The sequence below is a fragment of the Amblyomma americanum genome, chromosome 5 (genome assembly GCF_052857255.1).
Source record: "Amblyomma americanum isolate KBUSLIRL-KWMA chromosome 5, ASM5285725v1, whole genome shotgun sequence".
NCBI lineage: Eukaryota > Metazoa > Arthropoda > Arachnida > Ixodida > Ixodidae > Amblyomma > Amblyomma americanum.
In genome coordinates, this window is record NC_135501.1 from 127304780 (window position 1) to 127323445 (window position 18666).

At 45.5% G+C, this 18666-nt stretch overlaps 1 protein-coding gene across 1 annotated transcript in view; it reads right to left on the reverse strand.

Annotated features, from left to right (window-relative positions):
- Positions 1-550: 550 nt before the first annotated feature.
- The window catches only part of LOC144132672 (Na(+)/dicarboxylate cotransporter 3-like), a 43042-nt gene continuing 24926 nt past the window's right edge, over positions 551-18666 (reverse strand). Inside the window, exons 6-13 of the mRNA XM_077665261.1 lie at positions 17154-17342; positions 14607-14729; positions 12542-12619; positions 11969-12073; positions 7138-7318; positions 5427-5588; positions 4103-4240; positions 551-2613 (exon numbers count right to left, since the gene is read on the reverse strand). Coding sequence (XP_077521387.1) covers positions 2452-2613; positions 4103-4240; positions 5427-5588; positions 7138-7318; positions 11969-12073; positions 12542-12619; positions 14607-14729; positions 17154-17342 — 1138 coding nt within the window. The 3' untranslated portion in view covers positions 551-2451. The remainder of the gene's footprint in view (positions 2614-4102; positions 4241-5426; positions 5589-7137; positions 7319-11968; positions 12074-12541; positions 12620-14606; positions 14730-17153; positions 17343-18666) is intronic.

Sequence of the window (18666 nt, forward strand, 5' to 3'; positions counted from 1 at the left end):
ATTTTTGTCGTTTCTTCGGGCTGCGATTGCTTGATATTTTAATCATTTTGAATGAACGTGGGTTGAGGCACCAAGATGTTGGTAATTTCGACGTTTGCAGGAGGTCATCGAGAACTGAAATTGTCTTGAAAAACCTAGTCCTTTATTTTCACGAGTAGACGCAGCATAAAAACGCTTCTCCCATTGAAGCGGCGTACTGCTCAAGGCGTTGCGGGGCTAGCTAGGAGCTCTCCCAAATTCCCCATAACGTTTGGAACCAACAATATTTTTACGAAAAGAGCCTCCACAGACTCACGAACAGATTCTCCAATGGAACCAACTTTAACTAAAAAAGAACAGAGCCGGGTGACAGATTTGTGAGCAGGTCGTAGCCCTGACCTTTGATCTTTACTTTTTTATTATTTTAAGATATTTGATCCTTTTAGGATACGTATGTTGAAAAAGAACTGTGCTGCAGTGTTGCCGAAATGCCACAGAGGGGAAAGAATCTAGAATAATACGTAAATCAAGCCAAAAAGTAGCTAAAAGAACCAAAAAGGAGGCAAATGTAGCCATATTTTTAAGCTCTTTTATTGCTTTTTTGTGCCTACATAGACTCTGAGTTAAGCTACGATATCTTTACTGGTTTCAGGTGACACAAAGTGCTATTTTATACACGAGAATGGGCCAAAATTCTCAACTTTTGCTGTTTTTTCTGTTGACTGTGCCCAGGACATTAGGAACGATATAACCGGACAAAATGTGGTTCGTTTTGATTCAAATAATTTATTACACCCCTACTTTTCGCGTAGAGTCAAGATACGAGCGCTTTATATTGTTTACATTGTGGACCCTCTGTTCTTTCGTGCTTTACAGTCAGACGGTAGCTGTAGTTTCGAACTCAGTGGTGGAGGGTGAAAATCGTCGACACGCTGCCAGGTTTGTGGCGAAAGCGATTCTTTGGACACCTGCACCTGAAGGCGATGATGGTAACAATCCTAAAAGATCTGACGACCTAGTCGTGCTGCAGGTGATTGTGAATAACAGGCGCACAAGACAGCAGACGCCTACACACCGCTTCAACAGAAAAAGTATCCCTACGCTAGCCTGCGTTCTGTTGATAATACCGAATCCACAGCTCCAGCTATGATCCTTTCGACTAGAGAAAAGGCTCTTCCTGCTGCGATGTCGGGCAACACTTTTACACTGGTGGTGCTACATATTATTTGGTACCAGTATGGTTATCCCGAACCGACTGGAATGCAATGCCAACGTTTTGCTAAATGCTGGCTTCAAGCCGTTTGATTCTTCCCTTGATGGATACCAGGTGCCTCTTGCTGCCAATGTGCCTGGTAGCATCTCGAGCTGGTGTTTGCAACAGTAGTGCGGAAATGGGGTACCATCTTTTGAGCCCTCGAGGGCTTTCCTTCCCCTCAAAAATAATAGAAATTGTATTGAAGCACGTTTTTTTCGAAACTAACTTATGTGTTGCTTGACATTGAACTAGGAGCAAGTTCGGAGCACGTCTCATGGCTTTGGCTTTTGACCAATAGGCGATTTGGTGCAATTTTAAGGGACCATGAAACAACATTCACTGAAGTTAGGAAAAACGCACGAGCGATCAGTATTCCATCACTCCTCAAAGCACCGCAAATATTTTTAAGCTAACTTAATAACACCGAAGCTATCTGTGAGTTAGAGTGATGCTCATCATCACCCCCTCAACTCGTCTACGCCGACGCGCTCGAAAAGATAAAGAAAGCAGGTCGGGACTGCACCCTACCGCACCCCATCCCACCCACATCACTCGGGCACGCCCAATCAGAAAACTGGCCCAGATTTGCCACTATAGGTCAGAGGGAGAGGTACGGCTAAGAACTCGGATTGATGTGTGGTCCTAATCGGATGCGAACAGCAATTTAAAAAAAATTGTTTGTGGATTATAGGGTCCACACAGACCGTTTAAATCCTACTGAAGTAGCCACAAAGACCACCTCTACAGATTAGTTGTATTAGAGTATGGCCATAAAATAATTTAGCGGTTTTAATTTGATGCCATCAATGTACCATCTGTACAAGCTACTGTGTGCTTTATTGTGCGCAGCTTTGTGGAAGCTGATGGCACAATGGAATAAAGATGGTTCGTGAGTGCAGCAACGATTACGCAGTGCAGCATGCAGTGCAGCATTGATTACACACGGAAGACATTTACAATCGGTTAAGGCACTTCGAACGGCTTAAAAGCTCGCACTGTCTCGCCAGTGGTGGTTCCAGTGTAATAGTTCACTAGCACAAGCATTTGTTATAAAATTTAAACACCAGATTCCATAACAAATGCTGGTTGCTTCAACTACTTAGGAACTCAGTGGCAATCAGAAGCGACTGACTGCACTTCGCTAAAAACAACGATCCTCGGCACTTGGCACAATGTCTTGCGCTTTTACACGCGTCGAACGAGCATTTCTGAAACTTCTAACTTAGGTCCGGAATAACGGTAGTGTTGAGATTCTCCTTGATGACTGCGGACGTCCATTTGGCCTCTTGGAACATGCCAAATATCGGATCGCCGAGCACACACGTCGCCAGAATTGTCACGAACATGCAGATCGTCTTAACCAGGGCTCCTGGAAGAACCTGCAAAATAAACAAGTTGGTATATACCATGCTGAGGCTCTCGCGTACTCCGAAACAGTTACAGGCGGCGTTTTCGGTCGCGTAATATTATAGCAGTGCTTAACGCACCTGCGTTTGCAGTTAGCTCTGGAACAATTAGCAAACGTTAATTATAATGGCAGCACGTGAATGTGCCGGATAACAAAGCGCACGGAGACCCACGTAATCAAGAGGATTAGAACAGGACGCACCAAACACAGAAGTGAGCACATGTCCAAGATTCTTGGAGAGAAATTTTCAACATTTGAAAATTGTAACCTAGTCTTATGGAAATATTGAACATGATAGTCTATTCTTTTTATGTGCGGCAAAATTTTTCTTTTAAATTGCTTCCATCGCACGCATCCAGTAGATAAGTCTGCCATAAAAAACCAGTGGGGAACGCTTTTGACGACAGCCAGAACGTTAATAGCAAAAATATGCAGGCCTGCCGACGGGAGATCTGTGTGTATATTGATTTTTAGAGCTAGACCTTACAATATACGAAAAATTGCTTTGATAAACTGTTTCCCGTTCAAAAACGCTTTTGTCCAGAATTGTTGGCTACGGAAAGCGATCAGCTCAGGGGGAACAACAGTTTACCGCAATTCCCTCATCTTTCAGCTATTGTCATTCAGTGTGTAGGATGAAAATTTAATTCATGTGCAAGTCGTCACTGGAAAATCTCTACGCATCCATTATATGGAAGCAGTTTTCAGCAATAGGCAAATATGCGAATTCGTGTTCACACGATGATTTTCCTCAAGTGGCAACTCTATACACGCCTCTTTGCGCTCACTCGTTCTCCCTGACTCCCTGTGTACGTAGAGGTGAAGGAGGAGACATGGAGAACTGGCGAAGAAAGCAAGTTGAGACAGGAAAAAGAAGAGAGAATTATGAAGTGATAAAAATGTTGATTTCGGTATTTAATTTGATTCTATGTGCCATTCGGGGCATATGCTGATGTAGTTACATATGTTATGAGCGACTCCATTGTCAAGGGCTCTGAATATGACTTTGCTCAACACGCCATTGTAGTAACTCAGAGGCTGTGCGATTCTGCCTTCGAGCACAAAATGGAGCCGCTGGCGGATTTTCCTCACAAATATGTTCCGGCGTCGGTGAAACGAAACAACAAGGTTGATCTTGTATTTCTGTGACCACTAAATCACAACGGGTACTCCGATATGCATATACAGCCTTTCATGCTCCACTCTGCAGATGCAGCTTTCGTACTCAAAAACCTAAAATCAACACAAATGGGCATTTTTATATGTTCCATTACTACTGAGAAAGGAAAAGGAGGAAGCTAACTGGCAAGTGCATAGTTTAGTGTCCGCTGATCCCAGAACGAATATGCATTACTCGATAACTTTTTTTTCCGTTTGAATGGTTGCTTCGTGATACAGCAGAAAAAAATACAGAGGAGCAGGAAATAAGTGACCACAATGGCAATCTCAAGTGGCCATACCATCTCCATCAATGTCAGCCGGCCGTGCTCGTAAACCATGGCGTTTGCCGGCGTGCCCACGGGCAACAGGAACGCATAGTTGCTGGCGAGGGTGGTTGGGATCATGAGCAGTAGTGGGCTTACGGCCAGGTCTTCAGCCTGAAGAGCAAAAAGCAAGAAGTGCAGTAGGTTTGGTTTAGGTGGGTTTAACGTCCCAAAGCGACTCAGGCTATGAGAGACGCTGTAGTGAAGGGGTCCGAAAATTTCGTCCACCTGAGGTTCTTTAACGTGCACTGACATCTCACAGCACACGGGCCGCTAGAATTTCGCATTCATCGAAATTCGACCCCGCAGCTGGGATCGAACCCGCGTCTTGCGGGCAAGCAGCCGAGCGCCATAACCACTCAGCCACCGTGGCGGCTAGAAGTGCCGTAGGGGAAGATTCAGGTCTTCTGTTTGAAGACTATCGTTCTGTTGCCATAAATGTGAATATAATTTGTGCTCACTAAAATTAAGACGCAGTTAGATAATTCTACTTGCATGACTAGAAAGGAATACACTGATGGGTATTATTGTTACTGCCACATATAATTTTTTTGGAAAGTGTCACAATTATTGAAAATTGGGATATTTAAACGCCAAGACATCGGAAATGAATGTCAAAAGAATCAGGCGATTAATTTTTTTAACATGCATAAACACTAGAAACGCTGAAAAGCTTTACTATTGGGGAGTACAAAATCTCTCACTACAATATGCCGAAGGTCATGCCACCAAGTGCACTATAAACGCGAATAATATTTATGGCGCTCACCACCACACATGAAAAAGCGCATCAGTTCTTGTGAAACAAAGCAAATTTTAATAGCTGTAGCACGCTACCAGAAAAAGGCCTGCGACTTCGCGACGGACACAACTGGGCACAAGGAGCCTGCAATTGTTACGGCTGGTTTCGCCACAGGAAACTGCGCTCCGGCATAGTGACCTGCGAAGCATTACTGTCATTCACGCAATGTGTTAACTACCTCGAATTCACAGAAATGTGCGCTGTTGTGGCCTCAGCGTTGCCTTCTTTAACGTTGGCTATGAACTTGCTATGCGTGATTTATGAACTGCCTCCGTTTTAGACTTTATCATAATCTTTCTGTCTACACCTGCATCGACTCGAGAAGGGGCTGTATCACTTTATATCATTAAAGTTAGTTAATGAACAATCAAGAAGCATAGTATGCGGAAGTGAATTAGTTAAACGTCTTGTTACAGCCCGCAGTAAACTTTTTTGTACCTGTAATTAAGTGCAAACGTCAGTGGTTCATAAGTATTTACACCACACTGAGTTTCTCACCAGCGAAGCGAAGACAGGCAGAAGAATGACGCAGGCTGCAGCGTTGCTGATAAATTCGGAAAAGATAGTAGAGACGATGCTGAGGCATATCATGAGTGGGATTGGAGGCAGGTGACCCAAGCCGGTGAGTTCCTGGCCAAGGAGTTGGGACAGCCCGGACACCTGCGCATGCATGTGAAAGGAGATAATCTTGTCGGAAGTATCTGCTCTCGGAGGCTGCTGTAAAATAATTAAATGTTTATGTTGTTTGCGAGAAGCCAGAGATCATGGCTCGTAAATTTTACCACGAAGTGCTTAGCGCTCAGAATTTTGTCCCGGCGACACTTTTCCCGGCGACGTATTCGGCGTTACAGCTTCTCGGGCAGCGCCTGTGTTAAGGTTTTTTTTTTCTGATTTTCAGATAAGACAGTGCCTTGGTTTTTTACGTTCCTGTAAGGTTGCACCCAACAATAGTCGAAAATACTACAATAATCTAAATCTGACTGCTCCATTCATACGAAACGCAGCCCATACTATTTTTTTTAGGTACCGGCTTGCTGAGGAATGTTATCTTTACCAAGGTCATAAGCTCCTAGAGCAGAGTGCTCTATAGAATGCGTCCTGGTCCAAATAAAAAAAATAAAAATTTTAGGTAGTTTTGGTGATTGGACTAAATTTTTGCACCTGATGTGCTCTCGTTACGCTCAGCATTTTTACCAGCCATTGATACAGTACAAAACTGTGCATTGGTTTATGATAACATGGAAAGCATGCAAAATGAAGCCAAAAATTTGTGAAAACTTTGGGATACAGAGCCAACGCCAGTTTTCTTGAGGAATGCCGTACCTCTATGCATAGCACAAGGGATATACCTAAAGAGCAATAAACGTCCATCCTGTCACTGTGATCTGAAGAACTGCGCTATACTGCGGAAAACGAAGTAAGTAAAAAGTTGAAGACTTGTTGGGGAGGGATTGCGCTAAATTAGCTCAACTCGTACGTCACTGTAATAAGCCACATACTGGCAATGTTGATGACCAGATAACAGTTAGAATGCTTTTTTGGCTAAGACGGGTTATATATCCTGGATAAATTTGGCATGCCAGATACAAAGACAGCGCAAGCTCCTTTCAAACCTGAAGTCAAAAAGACAGCAGTGAAAAAGTGAGACGCACTAGCTCAGCGGGTGAACAGTCTAACAGTCCAGCACTTATGACGAAAAAGCAAACAGCCTGGCAGCTTAGCTTGACACAGAACGATACTATTATATGCAAACACTGTTAGGACCACTGCAGCAAATGTTTTCTGCCATGTCACGTAGAGCACTTTTCTCAATTTGGACGCTGGGAACAAACTTTATATGAAGAGTAAAAGCATACTACGTCTATTGGTCGTAATATATAATGGGCGTGCGAACGCATTGAATATTTGTCACTGGCGCCCGGGTACGTTATTTTGTGCACTTATTGCATGGGCCTAACTAGCAACCTGCTGATGGCCCAGACGCTATTGTCGGCTGTTTTAGTGTACATGTTACATAGAAAATGAATTTAATTTAAAATTGAATTGAAAATGCTGCCAGCCCTATTTACATTCTAAAATGTTCAGTACTAAAAGTATAAGCGATACTTCTCATACAGGAAACACCTATACACCAGTGGCATAAATGGAGCAAGAAGCATGCTTGAAGGGAGCCACGTAGAGCTCATTGGAGTAATCGTATACCCCTCACCCTCATCCCTTCGGCGACGGCAAAACTACTGCCAATGAGCAAGATGACGCTCCAGTGAAGCCTGGCCTGCACTATTTGCCAGGACATAAGGGAAGGGCTCTTGGCGCCCTCCCAGGGCCTGGCTGGGATCATGAAGAGCAGGATCACAGGTATCATGACTGCCGTGGCATCCTTGGGCCGCCTGCGGTTGGAAAGAAGGCAATGGCACCCGAATCAGCTGATACATTCATAAAATGAGCGAACCCCTTAACAATGCCAATTCTTATTATACTGTTGTTTTAATATAAAGAGCTGTTTCATCAGCAGGGCTTGTCGGGCTAGTTGGTTGATCATAATGCAAAAAAGACGAACTGCGCAACAGGAACACGGACGAAAGGGAGGCAGACACACACTAACGCAGACTTACAACTTTACTAAAGGAAGGAATACAAGGCAAATATATATAGCGATCCCCAACGCACTTCAAATCTGATCAATATGGCACGTGACAATCTGCCCAGGCGATAAACAGACCACACAAGAACCACCCGCTTACAAGATAATCTTATACCGGGCCGGCCCTTTCTATGAAAACAAAAAGCAAAGGAACGCTTAGCGACAGTGCACACTTGAGAATTACGCGTTCTGCAAAGTAAGGAAATTCATAACAAAAACCACACCACTGTAGCCATCTGATACCACTGAAGCTCGAACCACCTGCGCTTGTAAGCGGTTCGAGCTTCAGTGGTATCAGATGGCTACAGTGGTGTGGTTTTTGTTATGAATTTCCTTACTTGGCAGAACGCGTAATTCTCAAGTGTGCACTGTCGCTAAGCGTTCCTTTGCTTTTGTTTTCATAGAAAGGGCCGGCCCGGTATAAGATTATCTTGTAAGCGGGTGGTTCTTGTGTGGTCTGTTTATCGCCTGGGCAGATTGTCACGTGCCATATTGATCAGATTTGAAGTGCGTTGGGGATCGCTATATATATTTGCCTTGTATTCCTTCCTTTAGTAAAGTTGTAAGTCTGCGTTAGTGTGTGTCTGCCTCCCTTTCGTCCGTGTTCCTGTTGCGCAGTTCGTCTTTTTTGCGTTTCATCAGCACCGCAACGTGACTTGCGAGATTGGTCAATATGCCATCACTCGATCAGCTGGCAACAGAGGTGGGCAACCTTATAAGGTTTCGACCTCATGAGGTCGACCTCAACCTCAAAATGACCTCAACCTCACGTCGTCAAGTGAGGTTGAGGTGAGGTCGGCGACGGCTCGAAATTTTGTGAGCGAGGTCAGCAAATCAGACCTCGACCTACCGCGTGAGTTTAAGGTTGAGTCAGGTGGTCATTCAGTGAGGTCTAAATTTTGAGCCAGAGGCTTTTTGCAGTTGCTACGTCTTACTCCGACGAGTGCCGCTTCCCAAGTGGAGTTGCAGCGCACCACCGCAGTGTTCACGCAATGACGCTTGGTGTTCGGTTCCCCTGTTTGGACAATCGGATGCCACCCAGTGCTGTGCCGTAATATCTGTTCAGTCCGGGCCTACAGGAAGACGCACCCCTCTGGTCTTCAAGGAAGGAGTATTACTGTCACAGCACGCCACTCTCCCTCTCCCTGCCCCGTTGGCGTAGCACCCGGCTGCCTGACGGTCAGTAAACTATGGGGAGCGCGCAAAGCACGTAACTCACGTTGATTCGCGGTAGTTTCGTTTCATGCCGAAAACAAATAAGTTCAGTCCAACAAGCACGCAATAAATTCGTCGCAGTGTGGATGGCCCCAAGCAAGACTGCTTCGTGTTCGTGCTCGTTGCCGACGCTGACATCACGGCTCTTGCTTTGAAGTCGAATAAAGGGGATCGTGCTGTACATTACAAGCAGATTTAAGAGGAACTGTAGCTGTCGGCACAGGCGAGAGAATGTGATTAAAGGGGTTCCTAACAAGGACACCTGCTGATTTGATTACAAAAGCACGAAGCCAGACAAACCTGTATAACACCGTCGAAGCTTTTGATCGGTGATTTCTCCTTTCGAATCTCACACAAATTCTGTATATTCCCGTTCCGTAATGCAAGCAGATGCAAATATAATTTCACTTTTTTATCCTTCCGAATAACCTCTCTTTTGGTCTCCGGTTCCTTGTTCCTTCTCGTAAATTCGCTTATTATGCCGTAGCACCGCAACACTAGGCGAACGCGCAAGCATAGCGGTGTTGCAGCGGTGAAAAATTCAAAACTATAATGAATGTATGGCGATGTGGCAGCTGATGCCTTTTCCTTTTTTTTAATGGATATGTGTGAATAGAACTTATTACATGCTCGCGCTGTGCTGCTGAGTCGCTGTTTCAAACCTTCTAATATGACGTTTAAGGGGCACACTGTTGTTAGCTTCTGTTTTAGTGTGCGATTTTTGTTTGTACGTTTATAAACATTCTCTTTTTTTTCTCATATGGAATCAGTTAGGTTGGCTGCCTGCCTTGCAGACGACGAGGCACTAAATGTTATCTTTCCTTTAACTATTTTGCAGAGACAAATCGTTCATCTTAGACGCCTTCTCAGAATGGTCGCGCGGTGCTCGTGGGTAAAAAACGTCGAGGATGATGGCGTACCATTTATTAGTTCAGTTTTGAGGGAAAACAAGTGATTGACTTAAAACAGCTCGTCTCAGACTGGTTGACGAAATGACAGCCAGCATTTTCTTGAGGCGTATGAGCACTTAGGCCGTGTTTTTTTCCAAGGGCAGTTGGAGCGGGGGGGGGGGGGGGGGGGGGCTCGGAAAAAGATTTCGCTTATAGGAGAGCCATGGTGCTCTTGACAGAGGGAGCGGTTCAAGCTGCCCACTCTATAGGCCAGTTGTTTTGAGCCGTGCGATTTTAATAGTTGGCAGTGTTCGAAAGGAGTGTTCAAAATGCCGCGGTTTCACCGAGTTTAATGTTTTATTGAGGTAATACATTGTTCTTGCCCTTGAGGCAGGGCAAAAGGAGGAAACACATCCTCCTGACTAGGCCCTGGCCTCGGAGGGCACCGACGGTGCAGCAACAGTGGCGCGTCAGTAGTCACTCTACACAACAACAGCTATACAAGAACAAGCAACATTATCCAGACATTGTAGTGTGTCAAAATGTACATATGAAAAACATAATGTAACGGTGCTGTGCAAAAAGCAAAAGAAAAGTAAAAAAAAAGTTGGTTAGTAAATTTATGGCAATCAGTGAAAAGAATGCTCTGTTCAGGGTGGGAGTAAGAAGTAAAAAGAAAGAGAACGATCACAAGACCGCGCATTACAAAAATCATGCAGACAGTAATATGAAATTCCAGCATTCACGCTTAAATTCATCAGAGAATTCCCAGGATTTCAGAAAATTCCCAGGTACGTGGCGGTGGCGACAAAGATATGGGCGCTGAATGGGTTGGCATTCAAAACGCCGTGGCAGAAACACGGCACTGGGTGCGATGTCAATGCACCAGAAACCTTTATTCCTTCCCCCTTACGGCGTGGTTTGAGTGTCCACCGAGATACGTGAGAAAGTTACTGCGTCATTTCCTTTCCCTAAAAACAATTTACATTCATTCAATAGGCCGCCGGAATTAATTGGGGAATTAATTGGCGTTGTTGTTCACAACGTTGTAGATTCCGTTGCTTTTGAGAAAAGGAAAGGCGCATAACTGGCTCCCTGCGTCAGTGGACACCTCAGTTGCGCTGGCCGTTAGGCGGCAATCGCGTCCACCTTCAAAAAACCATGCCTTCAAAACCGCATCTACCTTCAAAAAAAAAAAAACCCACAGCATTTCAGGCGGCCGCGCTGGCTCAGTGGTTACGGTGCTCGGCTGCTGACCTGAAAGACACGGGTGGCGGTCGAATTGAGATGGAGGCGAAATTCTGGTAGCCCATGCGCTGTGCGATGTCAGTGGACATTAAAGAACCCCAGGTGGCCGAAAATCCGGAGACCTTCACTACGGCGTCTCTCATAGCCTGAGTCGCTTTGGGACGTTAAACCCCCGTAAACCATAAAAAGAAGCAAAATATTTCGTGCTTAGAAATGCTAAATCGCCACCTAAATTTTTAACTCACAGGACCACGCTCTCACTTTTCAGCAGTCATACCAGCGCACCGACTCCCATTCATTATTCCAATATTTACGTATTACGCTGAAAAAGTAACAACGTAGCGGCGTAAGCACTGGCAGCGCTATTTCGGTCTTATACACGTTGTGTAAAACAACCTGATGTTTGGCTGTTCGTGACAACGATCTGCACTCTGAAAAACAAAAAACTTAATAAAAGGCTGCTGTGTTTTCGTTAGGGACATTTGTGTGAGTGCTGCTAGCGCTTTATCCGATAAAGTGTGTAGTTCAACCAGAAACTATCGTTAGAAGCCACTCGTTCCTCAGTGCATGAGGAGAAAAAAAAAGCACATCTACTCTTTCATAAAATGTACACCGGAGGGAGCTTAACATAGTTCGAGCTTTCTGACTATATTAGCTCTACACTCACTGATGATGGCGCCGTTGATTTGAAGGCTGATTAAGAAAATGGGTAGTTGTATGTATTGTACCGAAGCGGTGACCCTATGGATTGACCATTCAACCAGCATGTGGAAGGTGCGGAGTTCTCTTCCTACTGCCGCCGAGATCCTACCGAGAATACAACAGGTAGCAGCTTTTCCATGGCCTGGTGCTCGGCTTACCTCGGGTGATATACTCGGAAAATGGATCTTTGACCCCACCTTGAGTAGACCGAAACAATATGTGGCATTGCAATTTTTGACCAAAACTGCCCTTGCGCTATAAAAATTTATCACCATCATCATCATCGTCATCACCAGTTCAATGTTTTATGGATTGATTGAGACGTGTGCTTTGTTACTCACACCGGGTCGAAATATGTGGCCCATCCCCTTGCAAACATTGGGTCCCGGAACAGCCAGAGAAAAACCAGGAGAATAAATAGGAGCAGGACGGCCACTTCGTGAAACCTGCATAAGCAAAGTCGTAACATTGTTGCCGTCAATTTGCCCTGAAAAAAAAAATAAGGGCGAAAGCACGCAGGAGCTCAATGATGTGAATAAATTAAGGAGTCGTATACTTCCTCCGTCATATATACAACGCAAAATTAAAACTCTTTTTGTTACATGGAAAAAGCTATGCTCGGGCTGTCAGGCACCCCAAGGTAGAATTCTCTCGGAGCCTTTATTAAGCTAACGAAGAACAGACAAATTAAATTGTAATCAATTCGACCACCTCAAGCTGTTTGCCTTGCCTTGAAATGGGAGTATACGAGTGCTTTTGCATGTCGCTCTTATCGAGGACCGAACGGAGGATTACTTTAGAGAAACACTTCAGACCTAGCAAAATGTTAGAATGGACGAGTGCTAAACAGTAACGGCTCAGTGCCGTGCTAAGCTGCTCAGGGCGTGGTCACGGGATTGACAGATTGAACGTACCTGAGAGGTCCAAGAGCGGCGTAATTCCGGCGGATCGCTGCCATTACGTAGGAACTTCTTTCCTTCCCAAGGTCCGGGCTGTGCAAAGGAACCGGCGGTTAAATTTTCAACATAATTGAAATGAGGGATGGGTTTGACATTATTTGTGGCCCTCTGAGATTACAAGATTGGCAATACTTATGCGCGTAGATGGTACTCATAGCAAAAAATATCCCTAGCGGAAGTATAATTTGCACAGCACTGTGTTCCTGAAGCGTAGCGGAAAAAAACCTCGAGGCGTGGTTATTCTGGAAGAAGGAGTTGTATTCGAAAACTTACCACCCATATCTAATAAACTAAGGAGAATCACGTTCATTGCAAACAATGGGGCCTTAGAAAACGACACGAGGGGTATTACGCCGTTTGTTTTTTTTGCTGCGGCTGCTTGAAAACGTTGCGGCATGAAAACACGTTTAATTGAAATGAAAATAGATTCACTGCTTCTCTTCTACCGGCATAGCCGTGGCCGCTCAACATTGGTCGACTCATGAAACAAAAGGCTTGATTACGCGGTAAAAAGCCAAATGTTCGGAAATAGGAAATTAGGTAACAGATTTTCGCGCCCTTAAACACAATAAAAAGGGGTAAATGGTAATTAACGAATTGATGACAGGATATACGCAAATAAGTTTTGCAAGCTGGAATTCATACAGACCAGGAGGGGCTGCTTACGCCTGCTGTATCCGTTTGCGAGCTGTGCATTATTTTCTGTCTTCAACGTGTTCTGCATAACCTCTTCATAGCCGCGACAATAGGAAAAAAAGAAACCACTGCTTTGGCTCTCTTGGCAATTTACCACACGCGACTCACCAGGGTCATCGAAATGGCCCAGAATGGCAGCATGTTGAATTTTAGGGAGCTAGCACTTTTAGTGGCCATTCCTCGCATTTAGCCGCTGTGTGTTTGTCGGTCTGTCTGAAGCCGGCTTTGTGGCAGGCTGCTCACCTGCCCACCGGGGGTGGGCAACCTGCCCACCGTGTCAGGTGGCAGCTCATCTAATTTTGAGAAGCTGCTCAGGAAGAGCAACTTGGGTCGCAACCCAACCCAAGCAACCAAAGTCCCACCGATGGCAGCACTGCCATAGAAGGGCAACGGGGCGCATCGCTTGACTGCTGCTCCACTGCGCCAGGAGTGGTAGGAAGAGTCCCAAGGATCCAGGAATGGACAGAGTCAGCAATTCCGTATACGGGGATATTAACCCATTATCACTGTCCGAACAACTGCCATCCGGGAGCACTAAATCTGAACACCAAAACTGAAGGAAAAATCGAACTTAAAGCGCACCCAATTCATATTTGGCCTAACTATGCGAATCAAACATTATTTTTGTTTAAAATTATTAACTCCCCTATGCAACAAAAAAAAATAATCGTTCTTACACATTCGCCGCTACGTGGCTACCTCTCTTACGATTATTGTCAGTATGTTTAGCATAACAAAATTCTCCCAAGCAATCTAGGCGTGCGTTTCTCGCTTACTTTCAACGCTCACCAATAACGACTTGTCATATGTCATATTTATCTCTTTCTTATCACAGTAATCAGTATTAGACAATTCATCAAGCGGAGTAATCGACATATGCTCATTTAAGGGAGGAACTGACGCATAAAAACTTAGTGGGACTTTTGCATCCACGGATTGAACTCTAACCACAATGAACACGTTTTTTTCTTTTGGGCGCATAAAGATGAGGTACTCACGCAAAAAGAACAAGAATCAACCGTCTGTGCAAAAAAAGAAGAAAACCCTTAATAGAAGAGCGCCCGAAAGCTAGCGCAACCTGGGGGGGCTTTTTCAATAACTATGCATCCGAACCAAAATATTAGCTCTCCCGTTTAAAGATAATGCAGAAATGTTGTGCTCTACTTTTTCAGCAGCAGTTAACTTTGCTAGTAGTCCAAGTCAAATCCTCCTTGCATACCAACAGGGTCTCTCACAATGCACAGGTGCTCAGGAACCTAAGCACTGGAAGTGTAACTAGGTAAGCATCGCAGTAGTGCAACTTTTGTCGGAGGCGAAAGCATACCTCTTGCATCGAAAGAAGAACGGCACCACGGCGACAAACGTAAGGCCCGTTCCGAGAAGCGCAATCGGGAGGGCGAAAAAGAGCCACAGCGCGTAGTCCACGGGGGCTCGCCCTCCGTACAGGCTGCAGAAAGAACCAGGCAGAGTAGTGAGCGGCTGATCGCCTATAGGCACAGAGCTAGTGCGCAGATGCTCTCGACTGTAATTAATCCTTTTGTAGCGGGAGAAACACTGGGCTACCAGTCGAGCATTTCGCGGCACATGGGAGAGTAAAGTTGTGCGCATGCGCCGTTACTATGGCAACCCAAGAGGAGCGAAGTGTGGCGTGCGCTTCGCCGTCACAGCGGCCGCGCGCCCGCTCCACCGTCCAGTTCCAGTTCCAAAAACTTTTATTTACATCAGAAATGGAGGCCCTCTACTCCCTACCCCTGGCGCGCAGGCCTAGGGGCAGAGGCCAGGGCCTCCGCGACTAGATGCAGGCAAAGAGTTGTTGGCTCTTCGCGGCCTCTGCCGCCAGATGAATGACTTTCTTCTGGGTCGCGGGGTCCGCGCTTTGCAGAAGGGTTTCCCAGGCTTCTCTACTATCTATTCCTTCCCTCGCCCCTGGGGAGTGTACAAACTGCTAATTTATATGGTCGAGGGTCCCCCTCTCTCCACATTTTTACATTTATCTTCTATGTCCTCGTCTTGTAGGACGTGTGACGCCCATACCGGGTTTTTGAAATTTCCGGCCTGTAGCCTTCTCCAGGTTACTGCCTCTCTGTTCCCGAGCTCCTTGTCCGGAGGAGGGACAGTTCTTCTCTGCAGTCTGTAATTCTCTATGATTTCTGTGTATGTTTGTAGTCTCTCGTCAAGTTCCTTGCAATCTGGCGGTTCCGCTTCTGCTCGGAGGTAAAGATCTCGAGCTAGAAGGTGCGCCGCTTCATTGCCTGGTACTGACGTATGAGCTGGTGCCCATATTAGGCTAATTTTTCTATGAATATTTTTCCCCGTTAGAATCCGCACCGCTTCTGATGCGACTCTACCTCTTCCATAATTGTAGATGGCTGTTTCACTGTCGCTTATTATATAGTTTGCCTCTGTTTCCACGCAAGCAAGCGCTATTGCTACCTCTTCTGCTACTTCCGAATTGCGGCTGCGTATCGTAGCTGCTGATATTGCTGTAGCCTTGCCATCCACCACTGAGGCTACAGCTGCTTCCAGTCTACCGCTCGCCGCATCCGTGTATGCTACCGTCTCCTTATTCATTTCGTTGAAGCGTCTCATGAGGGCTTCGGCTCTCTTTTCCCTCCTCTCACTGGTAAAGGTGGGGTGCATGTTTCTCGGAAGTGGGTCTATTCTGAGATGTTACCTGACCTCCTTCGGGATGTCTTGCTTTTGCTGCATGCCTCTTATTATTGAGTCCAACTTATCTCTTTCTGGGGCCCGGATGTTAAGGTATAGTGTAGCGTAGCTGAGTCGACTGATTATGTATGCTTGCACCAATTTTATTAGGCTCCTTTCTTTGAGTCCTCTCCCTTTGAGCGCTATTCTTCTGAATATTCCAGTTACTTGCGCTGCATATCCTTCCAGTTTCTACACCGTCAAAGCTGAGCTTGACGCCACGCGAATGAGAAGTTGTGCGCACGCGCCGATACCATGGCAACCAGAGAGACCCCACAGCTGCGCCGCGTTCTTCGTCGCTGCCTCGCCGCACGCCGCTCTCTCACCCGAACCCCGCGTCGCATGCGCAGGATTGAGTATAAAAGGCGGAGATGTAGTGGACGTCTCTATCACAACGTTTGCCATGCATGGAGAAAAGGACAGTCCAGCCGCTTCTAAACGGCGGTATAAACAAGAAAGATTAACTCTTCTGATCCTGAGGTTTTTGCATGCAGACAGAAGAGCTTGCATACCATGCATACCTGGTTGCGAAAGTTATTCTTTTTAAGAAAGATGGAAAGCTACCGATTGAAATATCTCTGTGCGCTAGTCATGTAATCATAAGGAGTTTAAAAGCGCGAAAGCAATGAGGGCATTGGCACAGACACACGAGAGGGCCCTAGAGCAAGTGCTGTCGTTTCTTAGTTCCTTCTGGTGCATGTCTTTAGCGTTCGACATGAAATACCATAGTAAAAAGTTATAGCGCCGATGGCAGACGACACGGATAGTAAGAAAACAGGACACGCACGCCTTCTTGCCGCTGTAGCGTTTGTTGACGAATGCACACATACTTTTCAACCCTGCATTATTCGTAATTACATTGGATTTCCAACTGCATGATCTGCCAGCTTTGTTTTACTCTTTGAGCTTTACTGTGTTTAAAACGTAATGCAGATGAATCTCCTTATAACGAAGTTGAAGGGGCCCGACGATTACTCGGTTATAGGCTTAGTAGAGCCGTTATAGCCCCTGTTGACCGTGCTTCCAACGGGAACCTTCAATCCTTCGTTATATCCATTACTTCGTTCTAACCCGCTTCGTTATAACGAGTTTCTACTGTACAACATCAGTGTAACTGTCTCAATAAGGACGATTTATATTTCTTATAGTAACAAAGTTCACTTACTCTTCGACAACGAATTGAAAAACAACATTAGAAGCCCCGCTGGTGATAGTCGTGATTGTCCCTATATTGGTGCCGTAGAGGACGCTGAGGTAGAGGATGGCCCGAATGCGGTGCTCGGTTACCTTGTCGAGGACAGGTTGCTCGTCGATCACTTTCGTTGGAGCCACTACGTCAGGCTCTTCCTTGTCCCTGTGAAAAGGACGGTTCGAAGTGAATAACAGCCACGCTGTTCTCAGTTCGGCCTATGGCGGCATATACTCGGTAGACTGACGTAGTGCGGCCGCACTAGCTAACGACTATGTACGGTTACTTTCTAGCTTGGTAATCGTGGTCCTCGGAATGGATCCAGCAGGGCTACTGTACTAGTAAATCTACTAGTCATCAAGGCTGTTATCGGTACTAAGCTGGTTCTAGTAGTAGTCATCAATGCTGGTATCAATAATCATCGGATCATTGCATAGGTGTCTGCGCTATTAAGAAGAGCGGCGATGTCCCGCGGGTCACATTCGCACAGCACGCAAACACACACAAACTTGATAACGTATATGATTTAGCTGTAGGTAAGGAGTTGTATTGCTCTTACATGCGAATTTGTTCAATTTTATTCCCGCCATTACAGTTCTACTGAGCTAGCTCAGAGCTTGCATTCGAGAAAGCTGCATTTTTTATGTGATATCATCCTGATAACCGGATATCACGGCTAACAAAAAACTTGGCTTCTTAAAACGAAACCTGCGGAATGACCCTCAACGTATGAGACTACAAGCATATATTTAGCTCATCCGAGCTAAACAGGAATACGCATCGGCCATCTGGAACCCTCATCAAGCATATTTAACAAATGCCCTCGCATATGTACAAAAAAGAGCCACCAGGTTCATTCACTCTTCGTACTCATCTGACGTTAACATGTCATCACTAAAATTGCAATCAAGTTTGTGTAATCTTTCTGTTAGCTGTCGCTCTGCCAGCCTTGTCTAGTTTCACAAGGTTTTTATTCACCGCCAAAACAAGAATCTTACATCTGCGCACCACCACCACGCAGATTCCATCGCAACGATCACCTCCTTCAAGTTCTGCGTCCTTGTGCCCATACTAAAGTATTTACCAACTCATGTTTGTCGAGTAGCAACTGACTGGAACAGCCTTCCCCCCCCCCCCCCCCCCATGTCTCTGTCATATCTTGCCCATCATCGTTTATGACTGCTGTCAACGCCTGCATCATGTAATTCCCACACTTTATGTAACACCTACGTTAGGGGTATTTAAGGAAAATATAGTGCTGTGATGTGATTCACTTCCGTATGTGGCTGTTCAATATCGTATGCTATGATATGCAGAGTTAAAACGTTTCCAAGTTGCACATGGGACATGAGAGACGCCGTATTGAATGCCCCCGAATCAATTCCGACCGCGTGAATTTTTTAATGTGCATGAATTAGCACAGGAAGATGTCTTTTTTGTAGGTCATTTCCATCAAAATTCGGCGAGTCAATTTCCATTGTGACTTAAT